Source organism: Cyprinus carpio, chromosome A10 (assembly GCF_018340385.1).
Source record: "Cyprinus carpio isolate SPL01 chromosome A10, ASM1834038v1, whole genome shotgun sequence".
Classification (NCBI taxonomy): domain Eukaryota; kingdom Metazoa; phylum Chordata; class Actinopteri; order Cypriniformes; family Cyprinidae; genus Cyprinus; species Cyprinus carpio.
Window position 1 is genome coordinate 10,358,506 of NC_056581.1, and position 26,560 is coordinate 10,385,065.

The 26,560-nt window shown below is 37.7% G+C and overlaps 2 protein-coding genes across 10 annotated transcripts in view; one reads left to right on the top strand and one right to left on the bottom strand.

Annotated features, from left to right (window-relative positions):
- LOC109097628 (autism susceptibility gene 2 protein-like) overlaps positions 1 to 26,560 on the bottom strand; it is a 336,042-nt gene that overhangs the window by 224,523 nt on the left and 84,959 nt on the right. The gene's annotated exons all lie outside the window — the stretch shown is intronic.
- On the top strand, positions 875 to 9,648 carry LOC109105419. 2 transcript variants are annotated; one of them, XM_042765157.1, is made up of 6 exons: positions 875 to 1,069; positions 1,437 to 1,536; positions 5,087 to 6,155; positions 6,787 to 6,942; positions 8,495 to 8,587; positions 8,720 to 9,648. In XM_042765157.1, the coding sequence occupies exons 3-6, from the start codon at positions 5,097 to 5,099 to the stop codon at positions 9,047 to 9,049; spliced, it is 1,638 nt and encodes a 545-aa protein (XP_042621091.1). In that variant the 5' UTR covers positions 875 to 1,069; positions 1,437 to 1,536; positions 5,087 to 5,096; the 3' UTR covers positions 9,050 to 9,648. The 2 variants fall into 2 exon arrangements, with proteins under 2 accessions (XP_042621091.1, XP_042621092.1); XM_042765158.1 differs by lacking the exon at positions 875 to 1,069 and adding an exon at positions 1,095 to 1,123.

Below are 26,560 nucleotides of genomic sequence, written 5' to 3' on the forward strand. Positions count from 1 at the left end.
GGCCATGACCTGATTCAGACAGACACACAAATATACACAGAATCAAATCACTTTAAATCACAATAATTGTACCAGTCTGGCTCAGTCTCAGCAGATTTCTCTCTAAAAACACAACACATCATCAGCAATAATGAGAATCAAGAAGCTCTTATCATATCACCCGTGCAAATGCGGTGCAAAAAGGGCAGCTCTTAAAAAGAGTGAAAAAATACATGTTTTAAATGAAAATTTAAACCCTGGCCCTTGGTGGCAGAGTCAAGCGTGATTAAATATTCATGCTTCAAAACGCAGAACATAACGATTTTCAAAATGCATGAGAGGAAATTTCAAACCATCTCACACACACACACACACACTCAGCTATCAATATACCACCACCACTGTTATCAACAGATCAATGGCAGGTTTAAGATTACAAGACCAGTGTGGCTCTGGCACAGAGGGCTGTGAACCCAGTTAAACACTAGACCAAAGAGTGAACGAGGACAAAAATTCAAAAGCTATGCAAAAAAAAAAAAAGGAAACAGTAATGACTCACCTTCTCGTTATTATTTGAACTTAACATAGGAACCAGCTGGACTTAATCATGGTGTCGGCTGTTTGTCCGCGAGTGTGGCTAGTGCACCTAGGGGGCGAGCGATACAGGTCAGAGGGGTCGTACGATCCAGTATTGGTGCAGAATGGCCAGAGGATGGAGGTCTGAATGCAGTCGGTCTGCTCCTTCAGAGCTCAATTCCTCTGTCTGCTTGTGTTTCTTTCCGTTCTGCTCTCTACCTCACTCACTCTCTCGCTCGCTTTGCTTTCTGCTTGTGCCTCTCTCTCTCTCTCTCTCTCTCTTTCTCGTTAAGACACCACAAATAAATATCATTATCCTCCAAAACACTATTGTATTGTGCTTGAATAACTTAAGCTGTTTAAAATCCCACTATACGTAAGTATGAATCGTTAAAGTAACACAAAGCGTTTAATTTCGATATTCAAAAGCCGGATGTGACGTTTTTAACGTGCTTGTTGAAGACGCGCGAAGAAGGAGCATGGCGTCAACGATATGAGCAAAGCTACCAGCAAGGTAAGGACGTCTAAGTTTTTTTGTGTTAATCCCAAATCTTTAATTTCTGTTAGTGTAAGTATTAGTGAATTTCTGTTGCGAATTTCGGTTAGTATAGTCGATCGTTGTGTGTAATTAATTGATTGCGCCATTAATAGATTATTTCATGCAGTTGGAATATGTTAACTTACTTGCACGTGGAAAGTGCGTGATTTTCTGTAGTAAACACTTATTTTATACGTGTGCTTGCGGAACAAAGGATGGGACAACATATTAGAATTCAGAATAGTTTTCTGGCGAATTAATGATATAAGCAGTTCAAATAATGCCACAGTTGACTGTTGGAGAAATTTTAACATTGTAAATTTATTCGTTTTTTTTCTTACAGCATACATTTGATCACGTTGTCCTACTTTATCACTGGCTAATTTTGCTGAAATAAACGATTGCCAACGAATGTGACGGTGAAAACGTCGTTTTGGATAAAGGTAAGTGAACGCTAAAGCACTTTTTTTTTATTAATAATTTTCCCGACTATTGTTCCAACCCGTGGCTAAGCACAATTAACGTATTTAAAGTTGTTTTTATTATTATTATTATTATTATTATTATTATTATTATTATTAACATGGTCATACAGTGACGTTGTCAACCCGTTCACTACTTCGAGTTCAAACTATAGAAATGCTTCAGACATGTAATTATGCCTGCAGGTTATTTTATATAACACAAATGGAAAAGTGATTTATGTTAAAAGAAAGCTGAGGTTGTAAGATTCCAAATGATAACACATGTCTAGATCACTGCTTTAGTTATAGATTTTTTTTTTTTTTTTTTTACCATAATTCTGATGATGCAATTTTGGCCAGGAGCAGAGTTCATGAGGTTGTTAAAAAAAAAAAAAAAACTGCATGCATTTTGTGGATTTATATCTTATTTTTATTTTTTTTACAAGCACATTGGTTAATTCCAATGACAGTTGCATATTTTTTTTTTTCCTTTAAGCTACATTATTTGCTCTGTTATATGACCGCAGTCATGCACAAAACATTTATAAAGAAAATCTCTTTGGATTTGATACTTTATTCTTTGCAGCTTTACAGATCTTCTTTATGCACCAAGAGCTTGTAACACTCCAAAAAGAAAGGAAAAATTTAAATTATGACCCCTTTAAATAAAAAAGTTAGTGTACCTTTAAATTGTGAAATGTTAACTTGTTTTACATCCATAGTTACACTTCCTATTTCCTATGGTGTAATGTTTATTACTTTGTGGTGTGTGATTTTATTCTCTTTCAGAAATGTGGAAATGTAAAATTTGTGGAATTACAGTTTCTGCAAGATCTAAATTACTAAAACATCACAGACTGCAGCACAGACATTATGGTCGTAGTCAGCGATATTCTTGTACATATTCAGACTGTCCTTGTTCATTCAAGACATGGAATGCTCTACTGATTCATCTAAGTAGAAATCATGCTTCACGCTCAGGAGTAAATGACAAACGAAGGTCTACCTTCAGTTGTCATTTGTGTGCATGCAGTAATCTTGCATCAGAAAGAGAATACTTTGTTCACAATAAACAGTCATTTGAAGAGAAATGAAACCGTTCATTGCATGTTTTCTGGCTGTAATTTTCAATCAAATGTATATGGAACTTTTAAGTCACATAAAAACAGAAAACACAGCCCACATGCACTAAATGACTTTAAGTTTGGTGTAGTTACCATGTCTGAACAATTAGCAGAGTCTGGAGATGAAGCCGTTCAAGATTTTGACAGTGAGGTCAGTGGTTTGTCTTTGGATGATGACAGTGAAATGGCTAATGACACTGATGTTGTTGTTCAAAATTTAGCAGCAATGCTGTTAAAACTGGAACATCTTGTACATGTTCCCTTCTTTAGCCATTGATGATTTTTTGGAAGAGATGCATTACCTGTTAAATTCTGTGTCCGTTCCTCTCTCAGTTGCCAGTGTACAGCAGGTGTTGGAAAAACATGAACTTCGTGTTGATGAATGTGTTATAAAGGAAATAGCCGATACCATCGCATCCAACCCATTACACTCAGCCATAGGCAGAGGCGGTTCTTTATGCACTACCTATAAGCGCAAGCAGTTTTATAAGGACAACTTTAGTGTTGTGGAACCTGTTGAGTACTGCCTTGATGAACAACAGACTAACACCTTTCAGTACGTTCCAATTTTGAAGTCTTTGCAGCTGCTCTTGACTAAGCAGGACATTGTTGACAGAGTTGTTGAAAACCACAGAGCAAGAACTAGTCCAGCCAGTTGCAGCAGCCATGATTACAGGTCATTTCAGGATGGTTCCCACTTCAAAGAAAACAGTTTGTTGTCTGGGAAAGACTTAACAATTTCATTAACTTTATATGCAGATGATTTCGAAGTGTGTAACCCACTTGGGACATCCAGAAAAAAACATAAGCTCTTTGCTGTGTACTGGATTTTGAGCAATTTACCCCCAGGCTCCCATTCCTCTCTCTCCTCAATCTATTTGGCTGTCCTGTGCAAAAGTGAGGATTTGAAACACTATGGGTATGAGAAAGTTCTTGAGCCTCTTCTGCGTGATCTTTCAATTCTTGAAAAAGATGGCTTATTCATTCATCTTCTTGGAACCTTTATTAAAGGTACCGTTTATTGCGTGGTGGCAGACAACCTAGCAGCTCATGGTATGGCTGGCTTTGTTGAAAGCTTTTCAGGAGAGTTCTTTTGACGGTTTTGTTTAGGGAAAAGTTCTGATGTGCAGGCAAAAGAAGTTCAGTCTGGTGCATTCAACCACAGAACCAAAGAAGTTCATAAAGATCATGTGAAAACGGCACAGGAAAAAGGTACAAGCTGTTGTGGAGTGAAAAGAGATTGTGTTTTTACTAAGCACCTCTCTCATTTCAATGTGTTGTCAGCTTATCCACCAGATGTGCTACATGACATTTTTGAGGGTGTGGTGCCCGTGGAACTTGCACAGTGCTTGGCTTTGTTGATATCCAAGAAACACTTTACACTGGAAAGCCTCAATAAATATATTCTTCAATTTCCCTACAAATGGGAAGACCAGAAGAACAAGCCTCATGCAATTCCATTCACATTTTCACGTCGTAACACAATTGGGGGAAACGCCCATGAAAATTGGAGCATGATCAGATTTCTCCCTTTTCTGATTGGACATGTTGTACCTGAAGGTGAGCCCGCATGGCAGGTGCTAATGGACCTGAAGGATATTGTTGAGTTGGTGGTTTCCCCCCAGTCCACACAGATGAATCCATATCCTATCTTGAGATGAAAATTTCTGAACACAGGCAGAGATATCAAGAACTTTTCCCAGATGTCAAACTTCTGCCAAAACATCATTTTTTGGAACATTACCCTGAGATGGTAAAATCGTTTGGCCCTCTTGTCCATTTATGGACTATGCGTTTTGAAGCAAAACACAGCTTTTTTAAGCAGGTCACACGACATACAAATTGCTTCAAAAATGTTCCCCGCTCACTCGCTGTAAAACATCAGCTAATGATTTCTTACCACTTGAAAAGTAGTCATGAAAAAGGAACACTGGAAGTTTCGACTGCATCTCCAGTTCCTCTTGATGTTTTGCAGACAGAGGTAGCTCAGATGATCAAAGACAAATACCCAAATGTATCTGAGGTCCATATTGCTAAGAGCGTCTCTAGCAAGGGTATGAACTTCAGAAATGGTATGATCCTGGCACATGATACTACAAGTGGCCTCCATGACTTTGGAGAAATTGTTCAGATTTGTGTAGTTCAAGAGACATTGTGCTTCATACTGAGGCGATTGTGTGGTTGGTACAGAGAACATTTCAGGGCCTTTGAGCTTAGTGTATCACCAACAAGAGAGATGTTATTCTTAGAACATGGTGATTTAGCTGACGGCTATCCCTTTGGCAGACTATATGGTTGGTCCTTTGCGTTTGGTGACCCTGAAGAGACAAGTAATCGCCATAAAAGGTGACATGTTCTTTTTAAATGTTTAAAAAATGACCATGGTTCCATTTCCTTCTTTACAGACTTACTACAATGACAACTTCAGTTCGGTTAAGAATTATTCTTGGAGATAACAACTCCCAGAGGGTGATTCTTCAAGATGGACTGCCTACTTCTGTTGCTGATTTATCAAAGGAAATTGCAAAGCAGTGCAGTCTCCAAGGAAATTTTAGATTGCAATTCATGGACCCAGACTTTGACAATGACTTCATGAATCTCATGTCCACATCAGAAATCCAAGACAAAAGTACCCTGAAAGTGGTATTGTTGGTAACATCAAGTGACCGTGATGGCTTACCCATACCACATGTGGAAACATCTCAAAATGAAAGTGCATGCTCTTCACTAGCTCCGTCACTCTTGTCCTGTGACACCCTTGTATTGTCTAGTCCATCTACTTCAGCAAACTCTGAATCTTCTGCAAGTTTGGCTCCTGTGTTGTCATCTAGTGTAAAGTCATCTGCATGGCCAGCTGAATTCACTGTGCCCCGTTTCACATATGATGCTGAGCTCAAACTGGAACAAGGAAATGCAGCCTTTAAAACACAGGGCACTTTTCTCATTCCTGACCCAAAGCTGAAAATGTCCATTTTAGATGGACTTGCAGAAGAAATTGTGAAATACAAACTTTACCCCTCAGATGGAGAATATGGTCAGGTGGCTGAAGCGCTCATTAAAAAGCACCCTTGCTTAAAAGAGAGAGGTTCTGTAACTGGATACAGTGGATGGAAAGCCAGTTTAAAATATAAACTTGGCAATTACAGAACAAAATTGAGGAATATCGGCTGCACAGAAGTCACGGTTAATTCAATCAAGCATAAGCCCGATGGAATATCCAGTCCTGCATATCGTGTAAAAAAACCACGCAAGGCTGAGGTGAACTACTGCCCTTCCCATCCACAAGGGGAAACGGATGAAACTCTTGAGGCAGTCAGACAGACGCTTCTAAATGAAGTAAAAAAGAAGAACAATGAGAAGAATGTAAGAATGCTGATGGACAAGAGTTTTTCCATCAGAAGGCATGAGGTGATCCAGGAACCACTTATTGCAGACTTCAAAACCAGGTGGCCTGCTCTTTTCCGAACAGAAGAGGTAAGTGAAGTTTTGTCTTTGCTGTTAAAGAGTTAGTTTACCCAAAAATGAAAATTAGCCTCCGTGCCTAACCTTGGAAACATCATTTATGTGTGTGATATTCTTTTTTCAGACGAATCTAATCAAAATTGTTCTGGTCCCTCCAAGCCTTGCTTATGGGACTAAACGGCAAATAAAGTGTGCATATTTGCAATAGAAATAAAGGCCTTCTGAAGCTAATCCATGCATTTTTGTAATATAAATATCCCTATTTTTAAGTGCAATAAACAGTTTTCCTCTCACTCCTGCTGACATCATGCAGGTGGATGACGTAGCACATATGAGTCGTGTGTGTGCCTCTGGAACATGTAGGAACAGAGGGGTGAAAAATTCTTTAGCAAAGGAAAATGGAAATCCTCCGACACTTTCCTTTGTAAATCCTTGTTTTGTGCTTCTAATTCGTAAATGGCGTTTTTCACTAACTTCACAACCCTGACGTGCCACATCATCTGACTGCACGACTTCCGTGTACCAACAGGAGTGAGAAAAAAGTATTGTGACAGGCTAATTTTCATGTTTGGGTGAACTAACCCTTTGGGTGATCTAACTTTTATTTATGTTCTATTAACAAATTACTTTTTTGTGTTTGTAGGTTTGTGCAGAATTTGAGAGAATTTCAACAGTCCCGTTGGTGTCAACATTCTTTGCCAAGATGGATGCATACATTGCAAAGCTTATGAAGATTTTTGCGAACAGAGGTGGCGTCGCTGGGCAAAGAATTAAAACCCTCTTGCTTCCTACTACACAGGTATGAACAAATGCACTCAACAAAGCATTAATAATAACAAAATTAGGGCTGGAACAATAAATCATTCACTGAGAAACAATTCTACATTGATTCTAAAATATTCCGAATGCATTGCGATTTACAAAAAGCCATATTTTGCTTACTTCCAATTCTTTACACATAACCTTCAACCTAAAATAATCACTAATAAAGTTCAAAAAGGTTTAAGCAAATTACAAGAGTGTTTATATTGAGCTGTGTTTACATTAATCATTTGACCACTTGCATGACTGCACAAGCGCTCTTTTTCATTAATATTTGAGCGTATGGTTTAAAAAGTACAGTTTAAAAACTAAGCAAAGAATCGATTTTACAGAAAACGGCATTCAGAAAATCTCAGAAATAATAAATTGATTTACTGTCCCAGCCATAATTGAAGGTATATAGTTCACCCAAAAATTCTGTCATTAATTACTCACCATTATTCCGTTCCAAACACCTAAGACCTTAATTTGTCTTCTGAACATGGATATTTTTGATGAAATCCGAGAGGTTTCTGACCCTGCTATCCAAGGTCCAGAAAGGTACCGACAAAATAGTCCAAGTGGATCAATCGTATTTTAATGATACTTAAATACTACTTGTTGCACAAAAAAAAGTAAAATAACATAATTCAACAATTCTTCTCCTCTGAGTCAACCTGGCAAGAGCATGCAACAACACGTAGTGCATGCGTTTTCTGCATAATAAGCAGCACCACGAACATGCGTTATGTGCAGATCAAAGCATGCGCATTCTTCGTGTGTACTTGTCAAAATGTCATTGGGGTCATGCAGAGGAGAGGAACTGTTGAATTAAGGTAGGGTTTTTTTTTGTGTATTCTTTTAGCTTCATAAAATTACGATTGAGCCACTGATGTCATGTGGACTATTTCAGCAATGTTTTTGGTACCTTTCTGAACCTTGAGCGTGGTAGGACCCTTGGAGGGTCAGAAGGCTCTTGGATTTTTATCAAAAAATCTTCATTTGTACTCTGAAGATGAACAACATGAGGGTGAGTAATTAATGACAGAATTTTCATTTTGGATGATCTAACCATTTAAAAACAGTATCCTCTCAACTGTTTTGGGGTAATGGTCATAAGCATGCACAAAAGACAAAAATGTAATGGGATTATATTTATTAAAATATGAAGTACAATAAATACAAAATATCACTGTGAACTGCTGCAAATGCATTATCTTACAAAAATATTTTGATAGAAGACAGGCTTGATCAAACCCGTTCTTGAAGGGCCAATGTTCTGCAGAGTTTAGTTCCAACTTACCCAACACACCTGCCTGGAAGTTGTAGTGAGTCTTATTTGAACTTCTAAAAACCTTTATTTGGTTCAGGTGTATTTAATTGGGTTGGAGCTAAACTCCGTAGGCCAGTGGTCCTCCAGGAGCAGGTTCTTTCCCTTTAGAAAATTAAGCACATGGATGAATGACTGGAATGACTGACAGTTGAAAGTGTCTGATTTTGTGAAAAATGTATAGATTATATTTTGTTAACGTTGTTATTTGCATCTTTAGACTGATGACATTGAAGTGAAGAGGGAATGCATAACCAAATCCCTGTGTGTTTACCTAAATGAAGACCCTAGCAGTCTTATTCTGGAGTTTATGGTTAGTATGGTGTGTTTTTTGTTTGTTTGGTTGTTTTTTTTAATTAACTAAAAAGGCAAGGATATTAAATGCTGTGGCACAGTTAATATGCAGGAATTAAGGGTTCTCCATCTTTTTAAATTTCCTCTGTAGGATACAGATGGTGCCAGCGCTCAGGAGGCGATCCAGAAAGCTGTAATGGGGATCTATGTCATAAGATACGAAGGTACCAGCATTGAAGACAGCCCAGCAGATGTTGGAGTGGTGTTAGAAGGTGAAAAAGTTCTCCAGGACCTTTGCAGTGTACCATATGCAACAGCCATGTTGCTGGGACTGATATATGGACTAAACTTAAGCTACCCTCCTGAACTCAGGTACACTTTCGAGGCATTCCAGAAGTTATTTCTGGAGCTTGATACCAACAAGTTAACCAATAAAGTGCAAGCACTGAAGACAAAGCTCTTCTCTGATGTGTTTGAGTAAGGTCTCTTTTTGGAAGGTTTTGTCGGTTACCTTTTAAATGCCCAGTTTTAGGAAATTATGGTTGTTTACCATTTTGCTGTTTTGTGTCGTTTTGTAATGTGGGTTACACTTATTCAACTTGTATCTATGTTCAAAATTGTTGCAAGGTGACTATTTCCAGTAGGTGCTCAGGGCACTTGTAATTTTTGGTAAGATCTATCCATTAGACTATACAGCAGTGATATCATTCAAGATGTCATTTGATAGTTGTCGTTAGATATCCATTCTTAGTGTAAATTTAAAGTGTCTTTTACTTTATTTTTAGAGGAAGTTGTGCAAGCTGCCAATTTCTTGGAGGCTGCTTAGCATAGAAGTTACTTATTTTCTTTAAAAGTTGTTTAATATATTACAGAATTGATTTCTATAAAATTTCTAACCTTGTGTTTTTTATTTTTTTCTGAATTAAGAGGAAGAATTTTATTTTTGTTGGCTTTTCTCAAATAATGCTTTGAAACTACAAAACAATGTTAATCCATTTGCAAGTCTGTAAGATTGAGGAGGCTGTTTAAATCTGTTTATTGTGCTTGTTTAACAAATACAGTTTTATCATTTGTTACATATCTTGCCTTTGAGTCATTAAATAGCACTTACACGCCCACACACAAAAATGCTTTGTTGGAGGGAGTAAATTTAAATAGACACACATGAGTTAAAAGAACAAAAGCTAATTGGATGGAACCACTGTCCATAATTGAATTGACTTGATTGAAACCAAGCTTCTTACGTTGGCTGAATTAAACAAATTTGGCCAGTCTTTAGTAAACAAAAACATGTTGAATGAACTTAATTGGTTTATGTTAAAGGAAAGTGATTAAATTGAATTGGTTGGACATTACTATTTCACATTTATGTTCTTTATTCATCTGTGTTGTCTCAACACAATAATTTTAAATAGATTGAAAACATTCCATTCATGTTAATAAAAAACTATTTGGTTGTGTGGAACCACTGTCCATAATTGAATTAAGTCCATATTATGACAATCCTCTAAGAAAATATAAGGCCAAAAGTCTCTGAATGAATCTTTTTTTTTTTTTCACTCTGTTTACTTTTTTTTTCTCTCTAAGCCAGCCATATTATTTGTAGCAATATCACATTCTCATCTACCTTTTATCTTCTGGCATCTTCTATCTATCTCTCTGTGTCCTCTCTCAGCAATTATATCGTTATAACCATAAAATATTGACTCTTCTCCATATATAATGTTCACTGACACCAAATGTCTGAGACTACAATGAAAATCTGGGATTCAAGCTTTAATTTAAACCTGGAAATACATAAAACATTTAGATTTTGAAAATTCGAAACATATGAAATATTTCAGATTATGCACTATTTCTATATAACCAATTAAATGTTCAGCAAATTTATGACTCTAACCTTGACCATTTGGGGGTCAGATTTCCTTCTTCCACACAAGATGCTCTTTGGATCACTCTCAAATCACACTGGATAAGATGATCATCAGGTTTGCTCAAACTTGTATATGCATTTAAATGAAGTCATCTGCTAAATAAATGTGCATGATGTAATGCAACAATTTCTAGCAAAAGGCACAGCTGCTGAGTCACTGCGAGTGTGGATCTGTTTGCTTCATTTTTATATTTGTTGAACAACAGTCCATCAGATCAGACATCTAGTCAGAAATCTATCAATACTTATTGAACTGACTGTAAAATTATCACAATCATACTGTTTTCACCACTGTATCCACTCTTCTATATGTAAATGACCTCTGTTATGATTGGCTAACCTCTTTGCAAGTGAAATACCACCCAGAGTAAATTGCAGAATACTAAACAGTTTTGATATGTAAATGTGGGTGGTCATATGTTAATGTGCTCATGATTGTGACATCAATACAGCTAACAATTCTAAATGACACAATTTGTTGGAAACATGTTACATTACTTCATCCATATCTATTTAGCAAATGACTTCATTTAATTATATATACAGAATGCAAATCCTAAAACAATCGTCAAACCACACACACAAAAACCGAACTACATGACCTACAAAACAATTAATCCAATCTGTTCTGTTTATTTTTGTGATTTTCACAACTGAAATATAAGTGTGCAGCATTCACTAAAATATTTTAAAAGAAAGTACAGTTTACACATTCTGTATAACTGCAGTTAAGTAACTAACATTCAAATCTAAAACTGAGCACCCACACACACAAGTACGTGATATAATAATTATGTTTTTCCAACAATACATTCAACCCTAACACATGCCAACCAGAATCAACAGAATGAGCTAAATTTGGCAGATAACCATATTAACCTCACACATGCTGCCAAATCCACTATGACTGCATATAAAAAAGCCAACCAAACATGACTGGCATTTATTAACAACTATAATAATGTTTTAATGTGTCACAATTTTCAGTAAAATCAACCTAGGGACGGATTACGAAAGAAACACGTGTCCAGACATTCAGCCCTAATCGCTAAATCAATTTCTAAACCAAATTAAATCCCTAAACCCCTAGTGTACCCATGAGCCAAGAACTAAAACAAAGTGGTCTGTTGGTGTGCACTGTTTTTTTTTTGTTCTGTCTATTTCCAAAATGCGGAAATAAGATGTGGAAAGGTTGTCTAGGGTCATCAACCGAAGATATAGCGACAAACTGGGAGAAATTAACAGCAGATTTAGGACACACACAAGCCCCAGGGCTGTTTGAGCTGTTGATCCATCCCATGTTGTGCACCCATCGCCATGTTAATATTTAGTGACAGGGCATGTGCACGCTCACATCCACCCACAAACACACACACACTCCACTGCACTGTGCACCCTGTGGATAAAACACAAAAAGACAGAGAAAAGCAGTAAATAAATATGATTAGAGAGATGTTCTGGTGCCCATTAGAAACAGACACACAGGCCCCTAAGACTCAAGCAGAGAATGAGAGAGAAATAAACACAGTGAGGACAAAATAATTAAGAAGTTACTGTTGTGTACTAAGACTCTGGAAGCACTCATCTTGTTAGCATGTTTATAAAATTATTGTCTTTTGTTCTGTCAACAGCTATTGTTCTCCTATTAAACAGCATAATCTATAAAAAAAAATATCCAATGCAAGCCTGAAATCAGTGGCTGTGAGGAACTGCAACGAGCTAATGCTTTAAAATGGCAACAATAACTTTATAAAAAGGTCATATTATAGCTGTTTCTTGCTTTTCTAAAATAAAAGAGTTTGATATATGACTGCAAAAACATGCCAGCTGGTACACTTATGACAACTATGCTGATGTACAGAGGCTAGTTAATTATAAAAGAGGATATATACATAATATAAATTATTAATGGTACACTAATAAATGTTTATGTTGGTTCGCTGGCCGAAACAGCAGTAGTCTTGGGATTTATACTGACACCTATTAGTTTGGATGTAGCATCATAAAAGCAAATGTTTACATTTAAAAATACCAATGCATAAATACCCTATTCACAAGATGCACAACTATTTTCAACATTGTTAATAAGAAATGTTTCCTGTGAGTCAAATCAGCATATTAGAATGATTTCTGATGGATCATGTGACACTGAAGATTCATGAAAATTCACCTGTGCCATCACAAGAATTACATTTTACAATGTATCAAAAAAGAAAACAGACATTTTAAATTGTAAAAATATTTCTCAATATTACTGTTTTACAGTATTTGTTTTTTAATCACATACAGTAAATGCAGTCTTGGTGAACAAATGAGACTTCTTTCAAAAACATATAATAATATTTAGCTTTTAGACCACTGATATAACTGGTGTTTAAGTGAACTCCGTGTACATACAAGTATAAGATATTGATGACATTTCTAGAGCAAAAAAAGAGCTGACTAAGGTAAAAAAAAAAAAAAAAAAAAAAAAAAAAAAAAAAAAAAAAAAACCCAAGTGTATAATATGGATCCTTCAATAAAATTATTACACATGTAAACCACTAGATTTAATGACAATTAAAAACATATTAAAATAGAATTTGAATGCTATTTCACAATTTTACTGTTTACTGTATTTTTCATCAAATAAATTCAGCTTGAGTTTTTTTTTTTTTAATAATGATTATGATAGCTTATGTAATTCTGAGAAGCTGTCCCAAGTCTACAAACATAAACAGTGACCCTAGTTCTCCTTTTTAGACAGCTGCATGCAAAGAAAAGCAAAACGTTCACACACTCCTGCAAAAACACACCGACACATGCACCTCCATACAGCAATACACACATACAGCACAGAGTATCGTTTGTGCTTCAGGGTAAGCACCTCAGGCTTGGTGGAGCAGCAGGAAGCCACATCCTCAGCTGTGAGCTCACTGCCACAGCTCCAGGAGTCAACAGCTCTGGGTAGATGTGAGAAACATTCTGCTTGACCCCTGAGGCCCTGCCCTGGACATGCTAACAGAACGATGGGCCATCCCACCGCAGCTCCCCTGGCACTCCTGAATTACACCCCTACAGCCCCTCCAAATCTCTCAAATTATCCACTTAACCAGATGCCAGATGCTGAGAGAGAACCACAGACAGAGAGGGACCTTCACTAAACTTCGAGAAAATACTTTGAGTGCTTCATTCAATCTTTTAAGCTTTTATAGAGAGAGACAGTGTTTCAAATTAAACAGCCTGCATAATCCAAATGAAAGGAAGAGAGAAGACAAAGAGAAGAAAGCTGCATTTAGAGCCATTTTCCCATTCATGTCTGTAGCAGGGAATTATTACATGCTAAAGTTCAATATTAAAGCACAACCAGCATGCAATTTTATTTTGTGTTAATATGTGCAAGGCTAAGAAAGCCCTTCAAAAGACATTGAAGAGCAAAATGTGCAGATTGAGACAAAAAAATATATATAATAGAGTGACAAAAGGAAAAGAACAGGCAAAATACCTTAGAGTAATGCCATTAAAATTACATTATGAGGTACTGAAGTACCACAAACAAACCTGTTTTCAAGAGTTTTTCTAAAAAACGGACTATGATCGGCATAATGGTCCTGTAACTAACAACTATGTGACAAACTAAATGGGCTGTAATTTCATTCCCAGCACACTTGCTCTTGTCAAACTAAATACAGCATCTACTTCGACTAAGGACTATATGACAGAAAAAAGTATTCGCAGATTTGAGAGACCTTGCCCCAGCATCAGTAGGGATATGTTAAGCACAGCTCTTAGAGAGGTTAGGCAAACGTTTGTCAGCCGTTAGGGATGCACAACTGGTTTAATGTACTGAGTGTTTTATGAACAGTGACAGGTCTGCGTGTGGAGCTCATTTCTGCTCTCCAGGCAGCGGGAGACTTGGATAGAGATAAGACCGCCCTAGAGAGACAGAAATGAGGGAACAATTCCACCATCCAATGACTTTCAGACGTAGGGGCCACTGCCAAACCCTCTCCGCAGATTGCGCTCTTCATTTGTCCTAACATGAAACGGGACTCCACGGCCCAGGCTTCGCACGCACACCTCCCGTCCTGTGCTCCAGCCCAGCTGCTGAGTCTTAAGCGGGTGAGGGATCAGATGAAAGAGAGGAAAGGGAGATAAACGAGTGTAATTGCTGGCAGATGACGAGAAGAACAATGGAGCAGAGTGTAACGTGTTGAGGACCTGAACCAGAAGAGGTAAGAGGTTGCGTGTTTACCACCAGTCTCGAAAACCACACACACAAATTCCAGCTCAGTATGGGACACGAACACAAAAACAAACTTATATACATTAGGGGTCGACCGATTATCAGCGTGGCCGATTATCGGCGCCGATATTAAGCATTTTTATTGTTATCGGCATCGGCCATTTTCAAAACCGATTTGCCGATAAAACCATTTTATTTTGAAATGCGCAATCTGGCACTGATCCAGCCACCTCAGTCAGAGCGCACCGCTCTGTGGCCTAGACTAAGCCCCGCCCATCGTCCGTCTGATTTGTTGGCTGGCATACGGCTGGCGCGGCTGGAAAATGTTCCGCTCTCACACCGAAAGCACAGGAGCTGCTTCAGTGATCACCATCACACATCAATAAGTTATCTCTCGAAGGTAAGAATGCAGTAAACGTTCCTGAAGTTGCAATAAATCACTACACTGAAGTTGCAAAACACCTAAATATAATCGATTTATGATGACAAGCCCCGTTCAGTTATTATACTGTGAATTACCGGTCAATGTCCGTCATTGCAGTGATATGCTTTAACGGATCATCACATCAGTGCTGAGATAGTGAAACTAAAACCTACTTCTCTCACCATTCGGCCAACTTAACGTTATATTGTGAATAGATTATCAACACGAATGAATTCACTCACGTCTGCTGCGTTTTTTTTTTTTTTTTTTTGTTGTTCACATAGCTTCACTGAACAGCGTCCATTCCGTTAGGGCTCTTAGTCAAAAAAATCGAGCATATTTGGAGAAATATTGCTTTATTCTAACATGATTGCAAAATAATTTATCATACAGATTCAGAATTACCATTATGCAATTTTGAAGAGCTGAAAGGGCATCAAGCGCAAACTCTGACGCCCTGACGGTACGCGAGCTCCCTATTCCTGATTTAGTTATCTCCGCGGCCGCGCTCTCTCATTTGACTAATAAGGGTGCGATTTGCCGGGGGGGGGGGGGGGGGTTTCCCCCCTTCTGGTCTATGCATCCCTGCCTCTGCTGAATAACTTTTATCCCCGGTGGGGATAAAAACATCATGCAAACCCGCTCTGACGTCCAGATCTGAATCAAATGATTCGCGATACGCGATCCGATTGAAGCGCTTCGAAACAGTGAATCATTTTGCGACGCAATGGTTTAACTGATTTCAAAAAGCTCCGTTGTGTTCTTTGCTCGCTTTCTCGATGTAATTTGTTGTTTGGATAACCGTGGACATTAAATCATTCCAATTAATAGGCCTAACGTAGGCTTACAATGTTTTTATTAAACTGAGATCACACTAAATACAATTTCCGTCGTATTAAAAACATTTCATAAAATTTTTCAAAAGCACCCCCCCCTCTGTTTATTTCACAAATCGCACCCTGCTAATAACCCTATGCTAATAACGTAAATTGTCAATAATTCTCACATTGCACGTTTCTGGATGACGCTGTCCTGTATACTTCCTAGTTTGTATCGCCGTGATAAACAGTCAAACAAACATTTTACACATCAAAAATAAAAAATAAAACACTATTACAATATGGGTTGTGTGTGATTTTAATGCAATTCTGGGTTGCAAATAAAATGCTAAATAAAACACACACACACACACACACACACACACATATATATATATAAATATAGAGAGAGAGAGAGAGATTACATTTATTTTCCATTATTTGTTCATTTGTCGCCGTTTAAAATTTGCTTTAAGTTTTACTTTGTTTATAGGATGCTGCTGATGGATGCAAGTTTTACTTAGTTTACAGAATGCTGCTGATGGATGCTCCCAGCACTTTTTATGTTTGTTGTTATTATTAATATTAATGTTGTTATTATGAACAGTTCTCAGAATTAAAGATGTGTTAAAATAATTTAAAGAGAGTCTTTGTCAGAGGCCTTTTTATTCTTAATTTTGACATTAATTTTCATTTTTACACTAGACACATATCGGTTCAAAATATCGGTTATCGGTCTCCTTGATCTGTAATAATCGGTATCGGCATCGGCCCTGAAAAATGCATATCGGTCGATCCCTAATATACATGTATACAAAATATACAAATATTCCTCTAGGCATTTACAACAGTGATGCAAATAACAGTACAATCACAGCAATCCACATTGACATGTCATTAACAATCTACATTTCCATACAGGATTGCAAATCCTTCATTAAAATTTTGTTCTACTATTTTTAATTTATATAAACCAATTAAACTAGATTTAATTTTTAACACCAAGTGAATTGTCTGTCAGTGCAGCCCAAAGAGCAATAATAACAGCCGCCCGCCCTGAGAGTGTCAAAGGAGCCAACAAGGCAAAGAAAACTCCAGTCAACTTGGTCCAAAACCACACAGCTCTTACAGTGCATCGACCCGGGCCAAAAATTCTGGTCTGCCCGCATATTATGGGATTTGGTTGCCAGGGCTGAGCGCAAACCAATATGTCTGCTGTCCAAAACTAGCTGAAGGGAGAAAAAGGGACTTGCTGTGCAGAGTGGCCAAACCTAAGACAATATTTATAGATTCTGCAGGAAAGTGCTACCCCAGGAAGAGGTCCATTTTAAGGCCAGGACACACCAAGCCGACGGTTGGCCCTTGTCGGGCTCACGTCGGTGGCAGTTTGTTGAATCGGCGTCTGGGACATCGAGGCCTTTCTCCTTTTGAATGAAGAATATATATTATTGATAGCTGCTGATATGGACAGCTCTTCCTCTCACGCATGCGCAGAATGCACGTGTTAGTTTGCCGTCGGCTGTAGTCTGTGTGGTGTGTTCGAGTGCAGCTTTTTGGTCCGACGCTGCCCGACGCAAGGCGACAGCACCGTCAGATTTCGTTGCCACTAATTCTTTGAAGTCAGCTTGGTGTGTCCTGGCCTTTAAGAACTACATTAACGTTGCACATACATAAACTATAATTTTACAGTGCACATTAATCTTCATCAGTGAAACTAATACAGAATACTGTAATTGTAATTGGTTTCTATATAGATATATACACAAAAAAAATATACAAATAAACCTTAATAATTTCACACAAATACAACTAAGTATTATAATCAAGAAAAACTTATAAAACCAAGCAAACACTCCGTGGGTGGTTGCTAGGGTGTTTCTATGCAGTTGCTAAAGTGTTGCGAGTGGTTTTAGAAGATTGATATGTGGTTGGAATGGTGTTCTGCATGGTTGAAAGTGGTCAAAAGAGCCCATTCTCAAGTCTCTATGATAACCTGGTCTCTAAATCTAGGGAGTTTTCTGTTGTTGTTGTTGTTGTTGTTTGTTTGTTTTTTTTGTACACCAGTCTGAAGTTTTACAACCTTAATACTTAGGATTTTTGTCCACAAAAGTGTTTTTGCCCAGCTGAAAATACTAGGTGCTTTTTTAAAAAAAAACACCCAGCCATGGTCACAGTGTAGCTAGACCCATTGTGAAAGGATAGTTCCTCCAAGCATTATTTTTCCTATTAATATTGCTCCAGTCCAGAGATGAAGTGATCCCATTGTAAACAATTGAAGAAAAAAATTAAAAAAGCTTCCTAGTCTCAGGAAAAAATGTTTTGGTGCACACAGAGCCTTAGGGTTAGTGTGTACAACAGTAACAGGCAACACTAAATAACTAATAGAAAAATCAATCAAGCAATCGATAACACTGCTAAATAACACCGCACGCCAAATATTTCTTCCTTAAACACAAATTAATTTTGCAGGAAGTAAAGTCATCGGCTGCTGCATTAAAAAACCATCCTTCTGAGAGACAGAGTGCATGTCATTACAATAGACCTTAACAATTGCAATCACTGCAAAACAGCCCGAGCAGGGCTGCCTATATCACAGAGTGATCAATACGGACCTGTGAACTACATGTGCTGCATTGACATGGTGAATGCTTCAGGGAGAGCGAAAGGAAGATGGAGGAAGGGGGAAAGAGCAGGGAGGGTTGCTGGAGGCCGTGTGGGGGAGAGAGTTCTTGTGTCTATATGATACTTGCACAGTCAATCCAATATAAACACAGTAAATCTAAACCGCATACACACACAGACACTATACACCCTGCTGTCAGGCTGCCTGTCTTATTAAGGCACTTCTGACATGTGCATTGGTAAGCTGCAGGGAAGAATAAGACATGGATATATACACTGCTTTCCACTCTCAGCCAAACATCAGTTTATGACAGACACCAACCAATTTGTAGAGCTCACTAAAACCAATTTTTAAATACTTTTTTTTTTTTTTTTTTTAACTATGTAAGTATGCTGCTGTTCTCTGTGATCACCAGCACGCAATCATTGCAGAGAGAGACTACAGCGGCACCTTGCCTTCAAAGACAACTAACACTGAGAAAGAGAGAGGGAGAGAGAGAAGGCAGAAAAGGGAGTGCAATGATGGAAAATAAGAACAGGTGAGAGAAAGAAGTGAAAAGAACTGAAGAATGAAAGGGCAGACGAATGATGGAAGGAACAAAAAAAAATACATCTCTAAAAAACCTAAATAACACCATTGAAGACATTTTTCACTCAGGACACCAGAGGGTGCCAAAGCATCACGTTTCTGTTTAATCACGCACATCTGTCAGCTCAATAAACCTGCTACTCTAATTCAGTTCAGCAGGAGGTCAAAGTGGAAGTACTAAACATCTGTTTGGAGATGTTTCTGTCCTTTCTGTCAACAGAACAGATATTTACACCTCTATCTCTGGCTCTCCATTTTAGCTTCTGTGTGTGTGTGTGTGTGTGTGTGTTTGTTTGTGTGTGTCTGCCATTGTGTTTATGGGTGCATTTCTTTGATACCACCTGCTGTGTTCTTTGCATTCTCAATTTAAGAGCAATTTTGGCAGTAAAACAGAACATTCCATACAGATCCCAGAAACAGTTGATAGTGAGACAGCATCGTAAACACATACATTAAAAAAACTGACCAAAAAAAAAAAAAATAAATCGGAATCGATTGTGAGTGGCCAAAAGACTGCCTGGGGGTGGCTATAGGCAGCAAGTGTACAGAAAGAGATTAACACATTCTCAAACCATCTTCAACAATATTTTTCACAGACACACGAAACAGCCTCTGCACTTTTTAAAAACATATTTACAAGTATTTGGATATTTATAATAACTTTCTATAGTGTATTGTGTAATTTTATGCAGTTAAAGATTAAATATATGAAATTATAAAATTCCTATACACAGCTCAACAGTGTGTTTATCTCTGAAACTAGTCATTTTCATGTAGACTCCATGGCCTTTCCTATTAATTTGTTCCAATAATGGGCAAGAAACAAGTAAAACTCAAATAAAATAAAGCAACAAATATTCCTTATATATTTATTATAAGTATTTTGCCCATTTCAAATCTGAATACGTCTACAAATTTTAGCTCCCCATTTACAAATAATAAAAAAATAGTAGTAAAATTATTTTGACAGGAAAAGCGCCATCCTACACCTAAATTCCTGCTAAATTCTGACTGGTCCGCAATAAGTCAATCAAATTGTAACTTGAACGATTAGTCAGTAAATAAGCATTCAAATTGCTATGTATTAACATATAATGATATAATAACAACAACAGTAACAATAATAATTGTTGTTGTTGCAGAGACCCACTGGGCTGCTCTCTGAGCAACTTCATTTTTAAGGGAAGACCAGATTTATAACCAGTCCCAGCTGGACAAAAGACAGACAGGGAGACAGATAGATGACTGTGGCTTAGTGGTGGTCATGTAGCCATAATTTGATTTTATTTATTAAATTCAACTCACTTTATGGCCAATTTGTTGAGTTATATCAGAACACACCCAGATCATTCATTCACTCTATCCCTCCAAACAGAAACCTTCACACACACATTATATTTCCACCTCCAAAGTGCCAACACATAGTGTCTTTAGTACCTCTAAAATCAGCTGTACTTATGTAGGCCATGGTGAGAGCTTGCCTGCTTATTCATCCAGAATAGACTCAGCTAAAGCTGCTCTTCGCTGCTGAGTGGAAACCAGTTTTTCTTGTCATAGTCCAGTTGCTCTTATCATACGTGAAGTCAGGATTTCAGTGTTGAGAGCTGTTCCTTGATCATCGCTAGAGCAGTATCTCTCCCGGGAGCTATTCAAAACGAGCACAGAAAGGGCCTGAACCTATGAACAGCTTCCCTGCAGTAGGCTCTATATTCAGTATAGACTGGAATTTATGTTTCTCTGTGTGCTGTGTACTGGACATGAAATATCACCCCATCTGTTCTTACCATAAAAGCCTTCTCTCTTTCCACTACCTCCTTCTTCCTTTTTCATTTGGATTTTGCCCAGCATGCTTCAACATCTCCTCTCTCTACTCTCACTTTTCCATTCCCTCAAAGAACCCCTGCAGGGTTACCTGATCAATAGTATCTTTACAGGTTCACTTGGTGCCAAACACCTCCTGGATCTTTCACAGATCCACCTGAGGGTGATGCAACTTACTTCTTATGATTTCCAACACTACCTTAGTTTTCGAAGATAAAGAGTAATACTCAGTCTTGAGTAAATTCAATAGTAGTCCCAAACTCTCTCCTGGTTTTTGTTAAGCTTGGTATTATGGTTTGTTTCACCCAGAATGTTACATCATATCATTACAAGACACAAAGACTACAAATCACAGCAATACCACAGAAGAACCACCCAAAGAACTTTTAAGTGAACAGTTCCTAAAAGAAACATTTATTTTCTTAGTGTGAAGAACACTTTACATTTTTTAGTTTTTTGTACTATTATGAACTTTTTGTGGAATGGGTATTAAAAGTTCTTCATGGACCATCAATAAAGAATGTGGTTAGGATACGGTGTAACAGTTAAGTCCTAGCTTGCTTATTCAGACAAACAAAAAAAACAAAAGATAAATCATTACTTAATAAACATACCCACAGGATTATGGGAATCACATTACAAATATTGTGAGAGATTCCTCCACTCTGAAATCTAGAGATAATGTACTCCACAAAATCCTTCTGCAGGAAGAAAATATTATCAAAAGCACTCTGTGGTGTTTGATGGCCACTGAGAGAGAAATGATTCAGTGTTTATGTTATCAGGAAGAGTTGTGACTGAAGAGGACGTGTGGAACAGTTTTTAAAAATTACTTACAGGTTTCTTGACTGCGGGTATAATAACAGTAAAAGAAACTGTGATAAGTTCTACTGCTTTCCACAAAACGCCAAAATGAATTTAAATAGCTTTGAGATATACTGTCAGGTTTGATGATATTTTGAGAATTTACATTTTTGGTAAATTATTCCTGTTGGTAGTGTTTTATGTTCACCTGGGTTTCAAGAAGGATGTTGAGCAATGCCTGGGTTTCCATAAGAAGGCTTCACAAATCTATACAAATGTGATGCTGGCATCTAAAACACTGGCCTTCAATTCCAGTCCAGATGTACAACCGCTGATCCATGCAGAGCTAAATTCCATCTCTATGAGCTGATCAACAACCTCACTCTGGAATCCTTGGCCAGACCAGTGGAAAAAGAAACAAGCTCAAAAAACTAAAAAACAATACAACGGAGAATATAAAAAAAAAAAAAATGATAAAATGGAATTCTGGGGAAATGTTTGGTTAGCAAATATGCTAAAATATGGGAAGAACAAGAGAACTGAGCAGAAGAAAGGTCTTGAGGTGTTTATAGGCCTTGTTTAACATTCTAGACACAAACATCTACGAATGACAGCTAAAACCATTTCTATGCATCTTCAAGCTGTTTGTTGGAACATCTATCTATCTATCTATCTATCTATCTATCAAAACATCAATTAACTCATCTATCTATCTATCTATCTATCTATCTATCTATCTATCTATCTATCAGAACTGTATTTAACTCAGTTCCTGTAAAATTATAACACCTGAATATCTTGAAAAAAAAACTAAGCTCTGGGTTGTCAATGTTTTGAACCTCTCTTTGACCCTGGGTAGGGAACGGTTTCATACTTGTAATTTAGAAAATGAATACTGATTTTGTATTGTACTGAATTATACCGAATTGCTGTACCAAGACATTATTGTTAATACTGGATAAATTATGAGCAGTGTGACACTTGAAGCAAGATATCCTATGATTCTGTTTACCCAGAGTTTAGAATGACCCAAGGTTAACTATTTCAATTGTGAAAGGCACTTACGATACTACTCAAGTTTTACAGCTGAACATAGTTGTACAGCTCTTCTGACTGGCTAAAAAGAAGGTAGTTTAAAAATTGCACTTTTTATTTTTTTATTTTTTGTGAGTGTGTATCAAAACATGAAAAATGTATACAAGCAACACATTTTTAGTTAAGACAGTTCTGACTTCATGCTTGTCTCAGTTTTGTAGTTCATTAAGTAAAGTGGAGGAAGTAAACTCAAGGTTACACTACAAAAATCACAGGAAGTTATTTGCTTCATGTAACCAAACAAGGCGGTTGATTAGGGATCTAACATTGTTCTTATTAAAAAGAGTGTGCGCATCTGTGTGCAAACTCCTCCTGAAGGGCCATTCGTTTTTTTAATTTTAGCTAAGTGGGTTAGTTTGATTGACATGCAGTTTTAGCAATGCTGCTCTTTAAAAGCTGTAGTGAGGTGCAATAAATACTGGCTACACAAGCAGTCTGACTGACAGCAACTGTCCGAGGTATTACAACCCAAACAGGTAAACTGCTCTCGCTTAATTTCAGCATATGGACTGCCCACTCTCAACCTGACGGACGGCCGGGAGCCAGGGTGTCTATTATCCTGTCTTTAGCCCAGTCACCACCGCAACAATGCTTAACAAGCTTGTCTGCGAGGTTAACGCTTCACCCAATCCTGTCAAGCCAAGACGTTGTAATACACGGCGAGCGGAAAAAGAGCTAATTCTATCCCTTCCAAACAGGGAGAGAGAGAGATGAGCAAGGGGGAAAAATTAGAACCACACTGTGATAGGGGGACATCATGGCCTAGTCTTGTCAAACAGCATTAAGACTCAGAGGAAAAGGAAGCGCTGGGGGCTGACAGGAAGTAGCATTACCATTACATTAGCACCATTATTACTGACTGTGCGTAAGAGTAACAGTCACACAAAGGCAACATTAGGACAAATTTCTTTGCCAGAAATAAAGAAAACAAAGACAGGAGTTTTAAGTGACTCATAAAAGGTGTCGCTAGCCCGGGACAAAATATCTGGGTGCCAGCTGACAATGAAGACTGGAGTAATGTCTGCTAAAAATTCAGCTTTTCCATCACAAAAATGTATAGTATATATTTTTATAGCTTTGCCATGACATTTTAAAATATATAAAAATTTTAATCAGTTACTTCAAATTGTAATAATACTCCATAATATTACTGTTATATATATATATATACACACACACACACACTTATATATATATATATATATATATATATATATATATATATATATATATACACACACACACACACTTTTTTTCCGCAGGACCCACTTTGAAAATCCCTGCCTGATAATACTAGCACTTTAGTGCATTCAGTTTTGGAGTAGAGTCAAGACTGAAGCTAGCATTTATCAGGTGTGTGTTTGTGGGTGTCTCTGAGACACACTGCAAGTGTTTGCTCCTGAGTGTCCTATGTCCTTGTGTTCTCTGATAGAGGCATAAGTGAAGCCGCTGCAAACCTGAGAGCACAAGAAAAAGTAGAAGAGGAAAAAAAGAGAGAGAGAGTTTCCATGTGTGTCTTAGAGATGCTTGTGGGTTAGAGCGTGCTCTATAACTGACATGAACAACCACGCATATAAACATGGTCCAAAATTAACACCCACCAAGTAAAGACTGGCTTTGCTGAATAAATAAAATCAGTCACTGCCAGCTGGCTGGGCACTTTATTAGGAACCGCAACATCATAAATGGTTTTATTTAATTGAAATAACAAAAATCTGTCTCTCTCTCTGATGCAATTGGTGTTAAGTGGCCACACAAACTGTACATGGAATGAAAAAAGTACAGTATATAATATAACATAACATAAGATAACACAACATAACGTAATATACTGTATTATAGTTTCATGTCCATAAACAAATACTTACAACCGGTAAACCTTCTCAACCCAGGTGTCCCTCCTGCAGATACTGACACTAAGCAAGCCACTGACCACTCACACATGTGTGTAAATAAGAGGACACTGATCAGGACAATACCGGCCCTGTGTCCTCTTCGGCAGTGTCACACTGTGTACATTTCTCGCACAAACGACTGAACACAGCTCCCAGCGGCAAGGCCAGAGAATGTGTGCTTGTGTCTGGCCAGATGGGCCTCACAGCATGCCACTGCTGTCACACACACACACACGCACACATTCTGACACAAAAACAACACTTCACATTCACACACAAATACTGACACATAAACATGGTCTTGCACACACACAACCTCCCAGGCAGATGACAACCATGCTAACCTCATCTGAGCATGGCCCTGTGATTAGTGCATGAACTCAGATACCCACACAAGTTCTCCATGGTAGGGCAACATAAATTTTTCTTCTAAGGAAAATAACATTGAAATAATAATTGATATATATAATTTTAAAATGCATCAATATAACGAAACACACACGAAACGGGGCAGCTGTGGCCTAACAGTTAGAGATTTGGACTTGTAACCAGAAGGTCGCAGGTTCGAGTCTCGGTGCTGGCAGGAGTTGTAGGTGGGAGGGAGTGAATGAACAGCGCTCTCTTCCACCCTCAATACCATGGCTGAAGTGCCCTTGAGCAAGGCACTGAACCCACATGTTAATGACCAACCAACTTTAATTTCCCCAACACTACCCTATGGTGCACATGTTAATGACCAACCAACTTTAATTTCCCATTCTCTATCTATTACCCACTATTCATATCAATCATATTAAATATGACATTCCCAGAATTTGTCAGGAAAGTAATTATCAGAACTCAAAAATTGATCATCAAATTAAGACTACAATTTAAAGACAGCCACTTTAAAATCACAACACTCTGATATGAACAGTACACAGCTGTCACAACGGTAGCAACGGCTCTCCTAATGAATATTTCTAAACATGTCACATTCCTGTAGCCTCTAATTACCACTGGGTTATGAGAGACGCTCGTTCATATATCTCTGTCATACACGTCATTCTGTCATTCTAATATGCAGATTTGCTGCTCAAGAAACATTTCTTATTATTATCAGTGTTGTTTTTTATCATATCATGAATTATTTGGCCTCAACACCAAATGATATGTATGGCGGAAATCCAATACAGCTCGCCATCCAAATAACAGCATTCCTACAGTAAAGCATGGAGGTGGTAATGTCCTGTTATGGGGGTGTTTCTCTGCAGAAGGACTGGAGCACTTGTCAGGATAGAAGGAAAAATGGATGGGGCAAAATCTGATTCTTTTTTTATACCTATTGTATTTGAAACATTCGTAACATTATAAATGTCTGTACTGTCACTTTTGATCAGTTTAATGTCTTTAATGTGTTGAATAAAAGTATTAATTTCTTTAAAAAGTATGTGTAAAATTATGTAGTAAAACTATGTACGTACATTTTGGTGCATACTAAATGTCTATATATACCTATAAACACATTTCTTTATTTTCTAAAAATATTAAATTAATTAAATACATTAGGATAAAATGCATTTAGGTTAATATATGTCTCTGTGTGTGTGTGTGTAAAATTGATATAAATATTATAAAAATATAGCCTGTAAGTCAACTTTAACTCCAGTATATGAAGTATAGTCATGGTTTCCTTAGCAATGTCCAGCGTGTTTCCCTGCCTACTCCCCAAGACACTGGCACAGCCTCCAGCATCCCCACAACCCTACAGTACATAGGACAAGCGG